Below are 19,434 nucleotides of genomic sequence, written 5' to 3' on the forward strand. Positions count from 1 at the left end.
GATCTCCCACTCAGACCCTCCCACAACACATGGGAATTCAAGATGACATTTGGGTGGGGACACAGTCAAGCCATATCAGCACCTATGGTGGGAATAGAATATGAGGCAAACTTCAACCTAGGAGACACAAAAGTCTTCCTCAGAGCTTTAATAAAATAGGGTGTCTAGGTCCCATTCAACTCCTTAGTATCTCTGGACCAAGCATGCTGAAAACTTTATCTTCTGTAGCTACCTTAGTCTGTAATGCTGCCAGTTAAAACTTCAAAGCTGGGGTAGTCCAGTTTATCGACATACCTAAGGATATAGCTATTTTCTATAGAATTTTATCTTTGGTTCTGCAGTGAATTGAGATGCAAAGACATATGGCAGTCTGTCTCAGCCAAATATTTTCATCTAGTCCCAGATGCATCTATCCAGCCAATCTGCTTTCAGTGAACACTCTGAATGTTTCAGAGGATTCACAGTAGTGATTTGCTTCACTTGAAAAGTGCAGGTCAAAGTGTTTGTCAAAAGGTGCAGTAAAGATGGATCCTAATGACGCAAGATGCATGTCAATTTATGCAGTTACTTTTTGGTGGTTTCACATGTATTACGTGTGTGCTTTGTATGTAAAACTCAAAAAATGTTCAGATGTTTTCAGCAAATAACTGTCAGTTAAATGCAAGATATTTTAATAAAATCATTAGTATAATACAGAAATATACCCTTCCAAGCACCGCTTTCTTCCCTTTTGCTTTTATGTTATATTATAGTATATGATGACGAAAGAGAGACCTGCAAGGTTTGCAAAGTATAATATGAGGATACACATGAATTTCCTGTTCTACTTTCAGATTAACTGAACACTGTGGGGTTTCCTAATAATGTTTATTGGAAAAACAATGAAGAACTCTGTATTATAATAGTTTATCTGCTATTAAGATCAAATAAAATATCTTAAGAATGTGTTAAGGTCAATTGTATTTACAGAAATGTGTTTTCAAAGCTTCCTCTTCTTATATTCCAATGGGAATCAAGAGGTGCGTTTAGTGTTTCCATGAGCTGTGTGATTAATGACTATAGCCAAATATGTTGGGGGAAATGATCATTGAAGGTTTTTCCATCAGTGTTTACTTAACATACAGTAGACAGGAAACAAACAATCTGTTCAGCCAGACTCTTCAAAGATCCCTCCTATTGCTTTTGTTTTTACTACAGCTGGAAAGGGAAAAAGTATGTCACATATATTCCTTCATCTTGCTTCTGAGTAATTTGTTTTGGTGCTGATTTAAAGAGTAATTTAAAATATTTTGTATGAGTTTGAAAGTCTGTGAAATGCATAGGAGTAATTTACAATATAGATAATGAAGCTGTGATTTTTCCAATTATCCTGTCTTTATTCTGTAAAACATCCATTTTGACTTGTTTTATCTTCTCTAAAAATCATTTAGAAGTGGGATCAAAATCTAACTCAGTTTCATACTTTTCAGTCTTGATGAGCCATGTACTACCGAATTATGAACACATAATAGGATTTCCTCTATGCACGAGCAGGTAGCCTTGTTTATTCATGACATAACCAGAGAGAAAGAATTAGGTTTAAAATGCCAACCAAAAGAAGCAACCAAATGGATATTCATGGATGCCAGGCCCTAAAGCTCACAAATGTTCTCATTAGAAAACCCCTCAGGTTTTCCCTGAGATCCTGTTTACTCTTTGCAAACACAATTAGAGCAAGCAAGTGATCTGTTTTCCAAGTTTGAGGTAGCAAATTCTAGGAGGCACAGAGATGGAGGTTTGTCAACATTTGACTGTAATAGCTGTCAGTGGTGACAGCAAGGGAGAGATACAAAATCATAAAATGCTGCTAAACAATGGGATAAAAAATCAAACCCCCGCTGTCTAGAGACCAAACCTTGTAAGTGCTAGAGTAAGGATATATGCTTGTCTCCTACCTGTCTGCTAAATTTACTGTTTCCTAATAATCTTACTAAAGGATGAGCTTGAATGTTCACTACAAAAACAAGAGTTTGACACATTCATCAGACTTCTCAAATTTCAACTTAAGTGGGAAATGGAGACTTCATCGTTTCTAAGTTTTGGAGTTCTTTTTCATTTGTTCTCTAGAGAAGGAAGGCAGGAACTAAAATAGGAAAGCAAATCTGAGGAAGTTGAGAAGTAGAATCCCATGCAGAAGGCTCCCCAGTGTTAGGCATTCCATTTACTTTCTGTTCTGTGCCAGGATCCCAGAAGCTAATTTAAAAGGGGAGGGAGGGTGCTAATGGTTATTCCAGAAAGTTCTGTTTTGTCCTATGTTATAAATATCTAAAAAATGGTAAAAAATAATATCAAGGAGGAAGAAGTAACACTTATTTAAAAGAAACCAAGAGCTGCTTTGAAATTCTGTTTTGAAGATTTTAATAAAGACAAATCCTTTGATGTTGTAGGTGTTTCTTTTTTCTGATTTACATTTTGGAAGACTGATATGCCTCTGGTTGACACCATTCCCTTAGTGTGTATGTTTTTAAAATACCATTTTTTATCTGGAATCGTTTCATCTATTCTCTGCATGATGTTTGCTACCATTTCTTATCTAGGTTGACATTCTAACACGGATCTTGCATGGGTTTTCAGCGGTTCCTACGTGACTCTTTGTGTTTGCATAGCTACGTCAGGGGTGTAACTTGCTAAGAGCTACTATAGCAAGTGCAAGGAAAACGCAGGTATCTGACATTGACCTAAGTGTTGTGCTAGGAGGTCTTATCTGGTTGTCATAAAGTTTTATTGCTTACCTGGATTATAAACTGCCTCATATATTTTTGGTAATTAAGCAGGATATAGAAATAAAGCAAGTAAAATTGCTTTGTGCAGCTTTGCCTAAAACCATAGGTCTTAGAGCCTGACACATTCTCCAGAAAAGCTGTCTGCTTTTGCAGGCAGGATATTTTCATTCCCATTTAAAATATAGGGTAACAAAAGCACTGAGACTTTTTAGAATTATGCTGGATCATACAACCAGCAAATCTACTGGAAAGAATTCCAGCCCAAGAGTCCTGGATTCTTCCTTGCACAGTAGTTTTTTCATTACTTAATTTTGCCTGGTCCGATGATGCTTGTTCCAGAAAGACTGTCAACAATTCATTCATCCACTCATTCAGTCAGTCAATAAACACATTTTGAGTACTATCCAATGGCTAGTAGGGACAACAGTATTACAAAAAGAGATATTTTCTACAGTGATGATGACAATACTGCTTAGATGTGCTTATTACACATTGTGTGGAGGGCAGGAGGGTGTCCACACTCAGCCCTTTATGTACATGAATTTTTTTTTAAGCCTACAGCAATTCAATAAAATGAACACAATGCTACATTTCTCTTGCTCTTGGGTTTCTCCCTGTGGAGTTTTGGCTACTTTGGTCTCTGTGGTCCTTTTGAGCTCTAACATTCTAGGAGTTCAAGGAAAGGTCTAGATGGCAGACATCATGGTAGTGTTTCTCTCTGGGTACTATGCACCAAAATGTCAGACAATAAGAGATCTTTTAAGTTTACTGTGAAACCAAATAATATCCTCTCTGTCTAGAAGAATTAGTAGCACCTTTCTGAGTTGAAAAGTTTAGGTAATTATGCCTGTGATTGGTAGTGGTAACCTTAAGTTAGTTATTAGAGTTCTAAGTAGTTGAATCATTGTATTATAAGCTGTATTAAATACATTTTGGTTTCTTAGAATGTTATTGTACCAAGGGGAACATAATGGCTATAATTAAATTTCTTCTCCCTTTTTGAATCCATATCTTGCCAGTTCTAAAACCCGTCCATTCATATCTTTTAGTAATAGTTGGGGAGAAGAAGGCTGTTCTTGTTCAGAAACTGAATTTCCAATACTTGTGGCACGCCTTCCCCTACTGACCTACCGAAATGAAAGATGGGGAGTAATGATTAAATCTCATTTTTTCCTCCTGGAGTAGCAGGATAAGCTGGGTCAGCAAGGCCAGTCCCTGCAGACAGCTTTAAAATGCCTTTGTGATTTGATCTCCTTGCCTTCCCATCCATTTCTATAAGTGCCCATCACTGTCATCCTTTAGACCCTGACAAGATTTCAAGGTGAGAACGGCGCAAATGAACAAAAGTACAGTGATGACTCCTGAGGGTCTTACTTATTAAATGGGTCAGGCAATGAACCAAGACTGGCTTGTAAGCTACAAGGGAGTTTCGCCCATTTACGTGAAGACGATCTCATGTATTATTTAACCCGTTCATATACATTGGTGTCTCTTTGCTGTCCAGCGTAATGCAAGTGAAATAAATATAAGCTTACAAGTTAATGAGGTCTGATTTTTATTTTCAAAATAATCTGACAGTCACTTGGTTTCATCCCTTTGGATTCTAGCTTGCTTTTTCAGAACAGCTAGAGAATGTTTATGAAGTGTGCATGTGGAGGGGGCGAGGGAAGGGAATAAAAATGCATTGCTTCAGGGCAGCACATCTGTTTTTAAAAACTCTGCAAGATCTGCCCATTAACCACTGTCACAACTCCTGGTGTTTCCTGCAATTGCATTCCAATCAGAGATGTTCGTACCAGCTCAAGATGTCACAAGTAAACAGATTTAAGCCTTGTAAGTTAGTTTCCTATTCTCGTGCCTCACAGAATTATTTTTTCTTCTCGAGCCGACAGCACGTGCATGTATGGTACACATAATGAGTGGTAACACATTTTCTTTCTTTTTCAAACAGATTGGCAGTATGGATTTGCTCAGGCCTTCCCTCACGCAGAGGAGGAGGTGGAAATCGATTCCCATGCATACAGCCACAGGTGGAAAAGAAACTTGGACTTTCTCAAGGCGGTAGACACGAACCGAGCAAGCGTCAGCCAAGACTCTCCTGAGCCCAGAAGCTTCACAGACCTGCTACTGGACGATGGGCAGGACAACAATACCCAGATTGAGGTAGATAAATAGTCTCGGTAACTGAAATGGATTGGTGAATATATTTCATGTAGGTGCCCAACTTTTATTACATAAGTTGTCCCTTCATCTCAGTCTAGAACTTGATGACAGTGAGCAGTGCGGCAACAATACTGCGCCTGCTCTCAAGGAATTCATTGTGTAAGAGCATCTTTATTTATTTATTTATTTTTGAGACGAAGTCTCACTCTGTCACACAGGCTGGAGTGCAGTGGCACGATCTCAGCTCACTGCAACCTCTGCTTCCTGGGTTCAAGCAATTCTTCTGCCTCAGCCTCCTAAGTAGCTGGGACTACAGGCACGTGCCACCACGCTCAGCTATTTTTTGTATTTTTAGTAGAGATGGCATTTCACCACGTTGGCCAGGCTGGTCTAGAACTCCTGACCTTAGGTGATCCACCCACGAAGGCCTCCCAAAGCTCTGGGATTACAGGCATGAGCCACCTCTCTTGGCCCTGTGTAAGAGCATCTAAGTGCCATAAGCAAATCATCCCAGTGCCATGTGATATGTACAATGAAAGTATGCAGGCTGTAGTGTGGCATGAAGGAGAGTGTGAGGAAACTGCTTGGGATTGAGAGTTGGGGTGCTGCCAAAGAGGCTTAGCCTAGAACTGGGCATTTAGGTGGGGCTTGACAGATTGAGAGGAGTTCACCTAATTGATGACCTGTTGATGGGAAGAGGGAGGGGCATGCCAGGCAGAGTCAATTTCCTCTGCAGCGGCTGAGGTGTAGAATGACATCTCCAGGACTGTCTCATAGGGTGACCGCTGGTTCCAGTTTGCTCGTGGCCAAGAGGTTTTCTGGAACGTAGGATGGCTTCCAGTGTTAAATACGGAAGAGTTCTGGACAAACTGGAATGATTGGTCTCTCTGACTGAGTTATTCTTTATTATGGTTGCAGCTATGAAGTGGAGGGAGGAGAATGGTCAGAGAACAGTTTGCAAAGTACAGACATGTGCAGAGGGTGCATTTTAGGCACATTTGAAGGTTGCTCGAAGGCCTCAAAGGTGGTGTTACATTTCTCAAGTTTCTGTAGTCCTTAGCACTGCAAATCACAAAATACGACCTTGTTTGTAAACTAGGTCCAACAGAAACAAGCAAGTAAACTGGTAAAAAGCGAAGACCACCCAACTGAGAACAAGCAGAGGTGATTTATCCAGTTTGCTCGGGCACGGCTTCGGCTGCCATCACTTGTTTTCAGCAGAGATGTAAAGGCAGGTTGGGGAGTGGGAAGGCTTTTAGTGAAAAATAGAAGGTTCAGATGCACTCTGATTGGAGGTTGTTGGCATGGCAAACCTGGAGGTGAGCTAATTAGAAACAGCATGTTTGTTTGTTTGTTTTGAGACTGAGTTTCGCTCTATCGCCCAGGCTGGAGTGCAGTGGCATGATCTCGGCTTACTGCAACCTCTGCCTCCTGGATTCAAGCCATTCTCCTACCTTAGCCTCCTGAGTAGCTGGGATTACAGGTGTGCACCACCACACCCAGCTAATTTTTGTATTTTTAGTACAGACAGGGTTTCACCATGTTGGCCAGGCTGGTCTTGAACTCCTGACCTCAAGTGATCCACCTGCCTCGCCCTCCTAAAGTGCTTGGATTAAAGGCGTGAGCCACCGCACCCGGCAAGAAACAGCATCTTATGTTACTAGTTTGAGGAACATCTTTGGCTTTTAATGGTCCTGAGAGAGATATGAAGACAAAGAAATAGAGAAGCTCTCAGTTACTAAGGAAGTCCTGACCTTTCTGGGCTCACCACTGCCAAGGCTGTGTTGTGGCTTCCTGAACTGGCTGCTGGAGAGGTTGCATCAGCGTTCTATTGTCACATATGGTCTGCTCATTGTCTGCTGGTACATTCTCTCTCAACCTGAAGTTTCAGTTCCTACTTTCTCTGAGCTGACAGGCTTATGATTTTTAAGAACCAGGCAGCATCCTTTTTACTGCACCACAGTCCCTGAAATACTCATTATTTAAGAAAAAGAACTCAGCTTCCTGAAGCAGATACTACCTAGTCCTGCAAATAGTATCAAGGCATCATTTTGTTCCCTCATATTGAGAGAAATCTTCAGAAGATCTGAAGCCTAGGCTGTGGGGATTCAGTATATTGGAAAAAGACAGCAATTTCTCGAACCCCACTCCATGGCATTAGCTATTATGCAGCTATGGTGTTCGCAGGCTGCCCCAGCCAGGTCCCTTACCAGGCAAAGGTCGACGTGTCAGGAGCAGAAGTCTTCTTATGTCTCTAAGAGGATATTCTGACTCCTGCAGAGTGACCTGCTATTTTGGCAATGATGATGTCATAGCAACTTGGGGTAGGCAACATAATTGCCACTCTTTAGCTGGGGTGTAGTGTCAAGAAAGGAGAACTGAATAGAAGCAGAGGTGTATACTCTCTGCCCAGAACTAGGACTCGATGGATATTGAAAGGGAACAACACATCACTATTCGGCTAAAAGCCCAGACTTTACCATGACGAAATGCACAAAATCTGCACCAGTACCCCCTAAGTAGGTAAAGATTTTAAAATTTTTTTAAAAAAGAAAGAGGAGAACACAGATTCCAAGAACTCTGTGATCTCTCCTGTGGGGTGCTGAATTTTCTTAATCATTTATAAAATAAGGAATCTCTTTGATTGGGGATATATTAACACTCCTGCAAATACAATCCCAGGGGTTACTGTAGCCGTAATTTTGTTATTCAGCCTATTTTTCCACTTCCTACCTTAACAGAGGGAGACCACGAAGTGTCAGTAGTTTTGAATCAGTAAAAAGACGGCAGAAGGATGGCCCAGGGGACTGTTTGGTGGGTACGCACCCAGGGCTAAGATCTGCCAGCTGCTGTGTAGATGCTGTCTTGTTTGGTCCTCACAGCAGTCTCGAGAGATTTGTGTCCCCATGTTTTTTGGCAATTTCAATGATTCTTTTACATGAGGGCAATTTCAGATTTAGGTTTTAGTATTTTCCAAGGCTTCCTATTAATGAGTATTCAAACCCAGCTGGTATTCAAATGCAGGCTTTGCCAGGCTCACAAGGTTGATCCTTTAGACTTGACGTTGCTCTTTCTAGCAAAAGGAAAGACAAATGGCACTTGAATTATGTAGTGATTTTGAACAGTGGCAGCCCCTGGGTATCCATATGAGGGTAATTGTGGGGTTTCAGTCTGGCAGGAAAAAGACTTGTCTTAAAGCTAGAGTTGCATACTAAGAACACTGCCTTTATTTCAAGATTCACTCATTTTGATGGAGTTCTGGGGATTGATGGAGATTACTGGGATCTAAAGCTCCCCAAGTAACTCATTGGCACTGCCACTAGTTTTGGAAACAAAAATCTACCTCTGAAAGTTTGGAAAGTGTACTAGGCCATTTTTGCCTTCCTATAAAGAAATACCGAGACTGGGTCATTTATAAAGAGAAGAGGTTGATTTAACTCACGGTTCTGTAGGCCATACAGGAAGCATGGCTCCAGCATCTGCTTGGCCTCTGGTGTGGACTCAGGAAGGTTTCAACCATGGCAGGAGGCAAAGCAGGAGCAGGCATGTCACACGATGAGAGCAGGAACAAGAGAGAGCGAGGGGCACAGTGCTGCACATTTTCAAACAACCAGATCTCTCCTGAACTCACTCATCACCAAGGGGATGGCACTAAGCCATTCATGAGGGATCTGCCCTCATGATTCAGACACCTCCACCAGGCCCCACCTCCAACACTGGGATTACATTTCCAAATGAGATTTGGAAGGGGCAAATATACAAACCATATCAGAAAGGTTTACTTATCCTGGCCCTTGAAATGGTGTTTGTGGGCCAGGCACGGTGGCTCACACCTGTAATCCCAGCACTTTGGGAGGCCGAGGCAGGCGGATAGCCTGAGGTCAGGAGTTTGAGATCAGCCTGGCCAATATGGTGAAACCTCATCTCTACCAAAAGTACAAAAATTAGCCAGGTGTGCTGGCGAGCGCCTGTAATCCCAGCTACTCAGGAGGCTGAGGCATGAGAATTGCATGAGCCTGGGTGGTGAAGGTTGCGGTGAGCCGAGATCCCACCACTGCACTCCAACCTGGGCGACAGAGCGAGACTAAGTCTTAAAAAAAAAAAAAGGTAAAAAAGGTAATTGTTACATTATGCACATGTACCCTACAACTTAAAGTATAATAATAATAAATAAATTAAAAAAAAAAATAAAAAATAAAAAAAATAAAATAAAATAAAATAATGATTTATTTTCTTTGTCCCAAAAAAAAAAAAAAAAAAAAGGTAATTGTGAACACGGTTGCATCTCTTTTGGAAATAGTTTTGCCTAATTGTTCAACAGAAATAAGAAAGAAAGGAACCAAATGGTTATAAAGTGAATACTCTGTGCCTGGCATTGTTACAAGATCTCACTTCTCGTTTTGGTTTATATTGCTAAACAAAAACAATAAGCTAGAAAAAGTTCTGTGTGCTTTTTTCCTTTAGATGCTTTCGAAGTCGGTTTCAGGGATCAGAATTATTTTGTCTTGCAGCCCTGGCTGCAGTAGTGGCTGTGAAAATTCTGTGTATCACAGTGAGACAAAAACCACCCAGAACGGTGTTCCTCAGATGTTCTCCTCATTTTTTTCATTGCCTAGACTTTATATTCTACTTTCACTTAAACAGAACAGCAACAACAACAAAAATCCCAAACCAAAACGAGACAATCGCATGTTTACTGTTTTGACACAAAGGCTGTTATTCTCTTCACTTGGTACTTGGTGACAGTATTTTTTCTGGCTCTTCACAAGAACAGATAATGGAAGGATTATAAAACTTGGTATCCCAGTTAAGTAATTCCTCCAGTTAAGGTTTTGTTGTTGTCATTGTTTTCATTTTCTAATATTCTTCCCATGAACATATACAATCTCTAGAAGCCAAGTGTATATCCTGTTGAATAAGCAGGAACCCAACAGACGGCAAATGCCACTATTGATCTGAATGTTGATTTCTGTGAGACTTTTCTTCTTCTATTTCCTCTGTTCATTCATATGGACATATAACCACTTAGCCAGATGAGAAGTCAAGTACCTTCTGCTGATGTGTAGGTATTAAAAATGAGGTGTCCTGAAACAATCACTGGATGTGCCACTTTGTATAATTATTTTGGGAATATAAAGGTTTACAGGGCTTTCAGGCAGGATTGGATTCCATTCATGACTTGGCCTTGTTGGAGTGGCCTTCACTGAATTCCACAACTTCAGGGACACATGTGTAAATGAGCAGCGCAAGCATCTTCCCCTGGAAGCTGGCCACCTTCCCATTATCTGGCAAGAAGCTCTTGTAGCAAGGATAGCACCTCACGGGATGGAGAGAGCTTCAGCAGTGTTGGCTGAAATTACTGATGCTTCATAAAGCTCAGTTTCACCAGCCCACTGCTGTAGAACAGTGTTGATCACGTACAGTTCTTCACTTTATAGAAATCAATCACAGAGTCCTTTGTGACATGCTAGACCAAATATATGGTTTTAAACACTTATTCACATGCAATATTGGAAGTCTCATATTCGCACTCTTGGGACACTGAAAGTGTTTATGAAAAGGACTGCACTGTGTGATTTTTGCCTTGATTCAAAAGCCTCTGGATGACTGAAGAAGGGAGGTTTTAGAAATAGGGATTAGGGATCATATTAGTGTAGTTTCATGATCAAAAGTGACTCAGAGATTGGGAGCTAGGCCAATGCCTCTGAAACTTTAACAAGCTTTCAAATCACCTGGGAATCTGGTTAAAATGCACATTCTCATTTCTTAGTTCTAGGCTGGAGCTGGTCTGATATTCTGTTTCTAATAAGGTCTCAGGTGATACGGTTGTGGGCAGGCCACAGGTCACACTTTGGGTTGTAAGGATTTAGCTATTAGTTTTGAGAGCAGAAATCTTGGATTAAATTTAGGTGCCTGCCAACAGTATGTCTTATGGAGTTCTCATTCTGGTGCCTAATTAAAACTTTCAGTTGTATCCAGCAACTGTTGTATTATTCATGTACATTAAAGTTCATATCTGAGGAAAGTACAGTCAAGAATGATCAACAAATATATGTGACAGATTTAGCTAAAAAGTAGAGATAAACAGTTTTTCTCTTAAATACATATCTAAAAACTCTCTTTGATCTTCAGCTATCACACATACACTGCCAGTTGTGTTGGCATCTTATTTTTACAAATTGTGCGATATGTTTCTTTAAAAATTTTACCAGTTGCTAATTGCTATATACAAGGTCATTGCATGGGCTCTAATAGCTGATTGCAGCCTTTAACTAGAAAATCTATTTGAGAGGAAGTAAGTCATCAGCAAATATTTAATCTAAAAAAAGAATGTAGGCCAGGCATAGTGGCTTACGCCTGTAATCCCAACACTTTGGGAGGCCGAGGCAGGTGGATCACTTGAGGTCAGGAGTTCAAGACCAGTCTGGCCAACATAGTGAAACGCTGTCTCTACTAAAAATACAAAAGTAGCCGGGCATGGTGGTGTATGTTGTAGTCCCAGCTACTCAAGAGGCTGAGGCAGGAGAATTGCTTGAACCTGGGAGGTGGAGGTTGCAGTGAGCCAAGGTCGTGTCACAACACTTCAGCCTAAGCAATGAAAGTGAAACTCTGTCTCAAAAAAATAAAAAAAAAAAATGTGATGGTGTTGATGATTACTTTATGAAGAAAAAACAAATTCTGTAATGTTGATGTGGACAGAGTCTCCATGTTATGTTTGCAGTATAGAGATGATATGGTTTGGCTGTGTCCCCACCCAAATCTCTTCTTGAATTGTATAGCTCCCATAATTCCCATGTGTTGTGGGAGAGACCCAGTGGGAAATAACTGAATCACAGGGGCGGACTCTTCCCATAGTGTTCTCATGATGGTGAGCAAGTCTCATGAGATCGGATGGTTTCATAAAGCGGAGTTCCCTTGCCTGTCGCCATGCAAGACATGACTTTCCTCCTCCTTCACCTTCTGCCATGATTGTCAGGCCTCTCCAGCCATGTGGAACTGTGAGTCCATTGAACTTCTTTTTCTTTATAAATTACCCAGCCTTGGGTATGTCTTTATCAGCACCTTGAGAATGGACTAATACAAGAGAGTACATTGGATCATCCTTAGATGTGGAAAATCTTACTCCTCATCTGTATTTTAAGCCTACAGAAGCTCACTCAATTTCAGAGGTCTGAAAGTGACAATAATGAATATAACTATAAAGGAGCAGTAAGACATCATCCCACTTCACAGAAATGGAGTGATAAAATTTTGTGGAATGTTGCTATGCTGGTTCTGTCTTTACGCTACTATCGTGCTCAGTGAGTTCCTAGAAGAAAACCCTTATGTACAAGAAGAATGTGATAGTGTAGATTTTTGACATTGTTCAAAAGTATCCTTTGACATTGAACAGACCTTTTGCTATATCTATTATGAATGTGAAAATCTGATGGAGTTTTTGTGTGTGAAGTATTTCCTTTTGGGGGACTCTTAAACTGGTAGATGTTTAACATGTGGCTGCAAAATCAGAAAATTGTGCAAAGGGAAGGCAAAGATTAATCCTGAAGAAGTGCACATCTTGGACCTCAAAGTGAACTGAAATCTTCCAAATGCTTGTAGGTGTCAGATTGGCTTGCACAGAGAATGAAAGCATGTGAAAGCATGCAGTTGAAAAGGAGAAATATTGCATAGGTTCATGAACAGGCAGAAGGAGACCTTTGTTCTGTAGAGAAGCAGGATTAATGCAGTGATGAGGTGTCATCTGAACCAAGTCACAAAGAAAGTGTCAGAAGATAGCCAGGTGTCAAGGTCATACTAGATAGCGTGTTTTACACAGATAACCAGGAGCAAGATTTTAAACTTCATTGTATATGACACTAAGGTGTTTGAAATTTATCAGGAAGGTACTTGGAAACTGCTGTACAATATTAAATACAGAAAGGCAAGTTGGCATTGATGCTCCTACCCGATAGCTATGGGAACTGGATCAGAAATCCCAAATCTAGCAGTGAAAAGATGAGTTCAATTTAGCTTAGTGTGACGTGAGATAGTGGTTAGGGGAAAGGCTATGGATGAGCATATGAATTTCAGAAATATTTCGATTTCTACTCATTAATTTAAATTAATCAATATTGCTGAAATTTTGCGTGACCTTCTGTTCCTTGCTTGATTCTGAAGGTTAATTGCAGGTCTCTGCCATTGCCTTTCCTGGCAGAGTGGCCTGATGCTACCTTGACAGCCCCTATCTAATGTGGGTTGAGAACTGGCCTCGTTTCTTCCACTCTGTATTGCCAAAGGTTGTGTGTTAACTGACAGCAAAATCTATTTCAGTCTTTTCTGTTTGGGTAATTTGCAAAAACACATGGATTTTAAACTTCTGATTTTTCTCCCATTCATTTTCGTTTAGCATATTGATGAGGACTTACTTTGCAAAGAAGAAAGTGTACCGAAAATAGTAAATCAGACAGAAGTGATATCTGCAATTATTGCTCACCCTCTAAAAAGATAATGAGGATTAAAATAGAGTATCATATATCTTGCTCGATTATAGATTATTCTTAGCTTGACATGTCAGCTCTTTATTGAAACAAAAATGGAAAAAGATCCATAACTGTCCTTCAAAGAGTTCCATGAAGAATAACTGAATTTTCTCTTTGATGCTTCACTGTGAGCTAATTGAGTTTACTGATAGTCATGGCATGAAAATAGTCTTTAGAATGATACATGCAGGTTGTAGAATTATTAACTGCATTAGTCATATAATTTATTTTCAGAACAAGAATTATGTTTCAGGGTGAATAATATTCTTGCATTCTCCATGTTCAAAGAGAAATCTCATATTTAATCTCCCCATTCCCCAAGGGATCCTAAGATTAATTATATGATCATCACATCAAGTTTTTTCTACTTTAATTTCATAGCCATTCATGAGGACTTTAATATATCCTTACTCTGCATTAAATAGTGACAGTAATAGGGGAATTTGAATTAGAGAATGCCAGGTAACAGTTAATCAGCTGACTTTCTATTTTATCATTTTGCAAACATATTTCTCTTCTTTGCCTATACTAATTTCCAAGATAACATATCAAATATACTCAGATGAAAATTATTTTCAATGTGAAAATTAGAGTCCAGCCCCAATGTCATAGGTCTAAATATTTGTCTAGTTGATTTTTAAAAATCATGTTAAAGTTCATTGTTTTTGTAGTTCAGAATATGTCCATTCTTTCTATGTTGAACAAAGGACTCAGGATGAAGGAGCAAGTGGCCATTGAGTATGGGCTGGAACTCAGGAGCAGGGAGGTCAGAAGATGCAGGAGGCCTCCGTTCTCCTGGTGGCTCATGGAGAGGCGTGCTTGTGCCAGAGTGCAGCTGGATGTACCCACAGAAGGACGGTACTCCTGGGAAGGAATTCTTTGCTCTCCCAAGCATGGGAGAAATTCATACAGGGAAATTCACATTTGAGGATCCCACACAATATGGTCCAGGCTTAACCGCCAGCAGTTTAGCAAAGTGTGAAAAATGTCATCCACCAGCACCTAGACTGGGGTTACCAGGTCTCAAGGAATATTGAATTCAGCTCAGCTCCTGTCCCTGTGGGGACCATAACTCATCTTCTTAGCTTTCTGTTTTCCTGGCGATAAGGAGAGAGCTTCCGGGATCATTCACTGGGCAATCCCATTCCATATCAGTGGATTAGACCTTAAAGACTAGGTTTTCTTCCTGTGATTTTCAGAATCACAAATGGAATAATGAATTGATTGTACCTCAAAGGCTAGATAAATCTGAGTTGACACAGACATGCTGATAGCATTATTTTTATTACTGCATCTGGGGGAATATCAGAGCCACTACTTATTTCCATGAAGATCCATAATATGATGAATCTACTCTGTCCGTGAACTTACATCATCTTTACAAGGAATAATGCTAGTTGGCTACACGAATCACAGTGAGTCTTTGCCATTTATTTTATCATGCAAATTAATGTGTACTCAACAATTTAGCACCAATTCATTGAATACATAAAGGATGACAGTGTCTGATAAACAGTGATGTTCTGTAACTGTATATGACAACCATAAGTTTCTATGAACCTTCCCCAAAAATGTCTCATGTGTCTTTGTCAAATATTGTGACTTAGATGGAAACACTATTAGGTCTACACATCGATAGGCCATTACAAATAGAGGAGGCATTTAATTTTTTCTCTGATTATCTAAACATATGTATGAAAATTTGTGTTTCTATTTTTAAGCAATGATGCATAATACACTCTGCTAAATATTCAGGGAGTTATACTTCACCTTGTATTTCTGAAGCAGATCTAAGATAGATAAGGGAATAAGGGTCTCTCTCTCTCTCTCTTTTTTTTTTTTTTTTAGATGGAGTCTTGCTGTGTTGCCCAGGCTGGAGTGCAGTGGCGTGATCTCTGCTTACTGCAACCTCCACATCCCAGGTTCAAGCGATTCTCCTGCCTCAGCCTCCTGAGTAGCTGGGATTACAGTGCCACCACCACACCCAGCTATATTTTTTTGTATTTTTAATAGAGATGGGGTTTTGCCGTGTTGGCCAGGTTGGTCTCATACTCCTGACCTCAGGTGATCCATCCACCTCGGCCTCCAAAAGTGTGCTGGGATTACAAGAGTCAACCACCGCATCTGGCCTGATAAGGGTCTCTTTGTAAAAATATTTGCATGTCTAATCCACGCATAGCTTTTGTGTTTGTGATAAAAACATTTGCTAACGTGTCACTCTATGCTCTATTAAAGAAGGCATCAAATACTCGAATGTTCAAGAAAAGATGGTAACATTTAGAATGAAAAGAGACTGCCTTAGTTTTCTTTTTGTATTTCCCTGAAAGAAAACATTTCTGTTCATGCCCGAGCAATGCATAGATGTATAAATCTGTCTAGAAACAAAAGCAGTGAACTTGGCAGCCTTTGGGAATAGTTGTTTTTAGTTATTGTCTATATGTTATCTCAAACTTTAGAGATTAAATTGAAGTAATAGTTTGGAATCCATTGCACTGAATTGAAGGAATGCAATAAACTATTGTGGCTGGAACTATTTTGCTTTTACAAGTAATTTCTAACTCTTTTATAAACTTATATATTTATGCAATCTTTAGCTTAAAGAGCAAAGCTATGTAAATCACTAACATTCGCCTTTTAGATGATATCTAGAGATCTGTCCCTATCAATCTGTTTATCTATCTACCTAGCTATCTACCTGCCTACCTAGCATCTATCTCTTTTATTTTGAATTCACAATGCAGTTCCTGTTTGTGCCCAAAACAATTTGAAAGAAAAACTTACAAAGCAAACTTCTATTAATTTGTTTAATTTTTTTTAAATTCACGTGTTATATCACCTCTTATTAAGGAAATCTTTTAGGTACTTCCAAAACTGAAAATGTTTTATTTCATAATAGGATTTTCTACCTAAAAGTAATGCTGCCTGATCTTTTGTGGTTTAATGAAATTTTTTTATAATTTTCAAAGATGAATGCATTGATTTTGATTTTTGGATTTTTTCCCAAGAGTATTTAGGTTATAATACTCCTCCTTTTTCTAAGATTATAGTGCTTTGCACAGTGTTTATTATTTGAAGGGAAATCTTTACTTGTTCTGTCATTTAAAACTAGTATAAAGTAAAAGCTAATTTAAAATTCTATGCCTTGAAAATGTTTACAAAGTATCTCGCCAAACTTTCTCAAAGAACTGAAAACAATTCATTTGTCCATTGTAAATAGGATTATAGAATTATCTGTTATATTAAAAACCAGGTATAAATGATCATCTTCTTTTTCCTTAATATATTTTAATAAAAATTGACTTAACTTCCCCTGTCCACTGAGTAATCAGATACTGCTTTATTTCATTTACAAGTAAATGGAATTAATCTTCATCAGAATAGAAGAGTGTCACATTCAAATGGGAGAAATGTAGTTAAATAAGGCTTTGTAAGGAAACAACTATGAATATAGAAATGTGCTAGAACAAAATTATAAGTATTCATTAGAAATTTTTCTCATGTTACCAATTGTACCCAGATGATAGTAAAATTATCTCCTAAAGGCAAACACACTTTTTAGAGAAATCTTTGTATATTCACTATTCCTCAAAAACTCTATGGAAAGTAATATTTTCTATCGTATACCTAAGGAAATAAAATGAATTAGTACATTCAGAAGTCTCCCCTTCCCCTTCCCCTTCCTCTTCTTTCTTTCCTTCCTTCCTTCCTTCCTTCCTTCCTTCCTTCCTTCCTTCCTTCCTTCCTTCCTTCCTTCTTTCCTTCCTTCCTTCCTCTCTCTCTTTCTCTCTTTCTGACATCAACCCATCCAAGGTAAATCTTTTGATTGCAGGAGGCCTTACTGAAGCAGCTAAGGCTCAGTTACTTATTGGTCCATAAGTAACTTAAATAGAAATTAAAATTACTTTTGCCATGAGAGTTGAAATGTTATTTTGCTCCCTTGAATAAGTTTGCTATGGTTTGAGCAGATTTAGAATGCATTTAATAGGCTTTGTTCAGATAGTTTTGTTGCTGAACAATAATTATAACAGCCATTTCAAGGATTTTAAAAAATTTTGCTTTGTCCGTGTGTATCTCTTACCTTGTCACACAGAGAGAATGTTATATATTCTGCACACAATCAAAGTCATTTGCATAAAAGGACAAAAGAAAAAGTAAGTCTATTTTTATCTTTTCCTTAAGGACAATGTTGAAACATTTCAAAGGGAACTTTTTTTTGTTTTTTTTTTGGTTAGTGATCACTGGTGAATGTAAATTACAGTAAATGGTAAATGGCTGTGGCACTGTTCCTCCTGATTTTCTATTGACTTTTTAAATGTTGATCAGAAAGAATCAAGGAAGAGAAAATGATTTCCAACTTTGAAGCAGTCCATGAAATAAAGCCAGAAGTGAGTTAACAGCAGGGAATCAGAATGTGGGAAAAACATTAATTTTCTCACTTTGCTCCATTTTATTCCAAAAGAGGTTTCTCCCAGTCTCTGCTCAATGGCTACCTTACCAATGTATCATTGTCTTCCTTTGGGCTGCAGTTGCAAAATTAGGAACTCACGAACTTGCCATAGTAAGCAGTGCTTTTAAAAATCCTTATGTCTAGGCAAGGTTGGAATATACTAAAGTGTTTTTTTTTTTCAAAGTATCTAAAGAGAAATTTGGTAATTTGTATGTGTGTGCATGTGTCTGTGTGTTTGTGTGTGAATTTGTGTATGTTTGTATGTGTATATATGTGCACACTCAATGTGTGTGTATTATTTTGAAGGACTTTAATTAAAAATGACTTTTGTGGGAGGAATTAATGGTGGCTTGGATAGCCCTTATACGTGATACTTATTGTCCTCTTCATTTAGATGTTATTTCACCGAGCATTACAATCAATATAAACTAAACAGGTACATGGAAGACTGGCCAAGACTCCATTTTGCTCCACTGAATTCCTTAAACTTTATATGCTCTCTAGTTTGTGGCTCTGGAAGACAGGGCAGAGAGAGACAATGAAAAGAGACCAAGTATATGGCTCACGCCTGTAATCCCAGCACTTTGGGAGGCTGAGGCGGGCGGATCATGAGGTCAGGAGATCGAGACCATCCTGGCTAACACGGTGAAACCCCGTCTCTACTAAAAAAAATACAAAACATTAGCCGGGCGAGGTGGCGGGCGCCTGTAGTCCCAGCTACTCGGGAGGCTGAGGCCGGAGAATGGCGGGAACCCGGGAGGCGGAGCTTGCAGTGAGCTGAGATCTGGCCACTGCACTCCAGCCTGGGCGACAGGGCGAGACTCCGTCTCAAAATAAATAAATAAATAAATAAATAAATAAATAAATAAATAAACCAAGTATAATCGATTAAAATAAAACAGGGATCAGAAAATTATGAAAAGGTAGAGAGAGGATAGGATGGTGAACCCAACGGTCTGGGCACCATGAATGAAAATCTCCCTCTCATCCTCATTGGCCTCCTTCCAATACAAGCACGTACATTCCCGGGAGCCTTATCCACTTTGGTCTGTTCCAACCGTCGTGTTCACTCTGTTTTCTTATTGGCAAATTTGCCCTCTAAACCAAGTGTTTCTTTTTACTAAGAACTCATATACTAGTAACGACTTGTGTCATCTGAAACCATTCCCCATGTCACCATTACAGTAAAGCCATCGCGAGTATAAAGTGCATTCTCTTCTGGAAAAAGTGGAAGGGCCTCTCTATTTAAATCAAAGTTTGGCAAATGAAACTCTCTGGATATCGCTTTAAACCGGGAAGCCATGAAATGACTGGACTGTTTCAAAAGACCAAGTCTGGGGAAGATCTAACTGAGATTGGAATCTCCTTGAGAAAAGAAACAATGCTGGGTACTTTGCTGATGTTCATAAAGCATCCATTGATTTGAAGCGACTTGTATTGGATGTAGGGAAAGCAGCGTTTAACTGAGGGTTAGACATAAAACCCGGAAACTAGAGAGAGGCAACTTCCTTTCTGACCAAGAAAACCAAGACTCATTTGTGGT

At 39.3% G+C, this 19,434-nt stretch overlaps 1 protein-coding gene across 3 annotated transcripts in view; it reads left to right on the forward strand.

Moving 5' to 3' along the window:
- Positions 1-19,434, forward strand: part of PLXDC2 (plexin domain containing 2) — a 467,700-nt gene that overhangs the window by 181,748 nt on the left and 266,518 nt on the right. For all 3 annotated transcript variants that reach the window (XR_010577861.2, XM_074001155.1, XM_074001156.1), the window contains one exon: positions 4,714-4,925. Coding sequence is in view for 2 of the 3 variants with exons in the window: in XM_074001155.1 (XP_073857256.1) it covers positions 4,714-4,925 (212 nt within the window). In the remaining variant the exon portion in view is untranslated. The remainder of the gene's footprint in view (positions 1-4,713; positions 4,926-19,434) is intronic.

Source organism: Macaca fascicularis, chromosome 9 (genome assembly GCF_037993035.2).
Source record: "Macaca fascicularis isolate 582-1 chromosome 9, T2T-MFA8v1.1".
In the NCBI taxonomy this organism is placed as follows: Eukaryota; Metazoa; Chordata; class Mammalia; order Primates; family Cercopithecidae; genus Macaca; species Macaca fascicularis.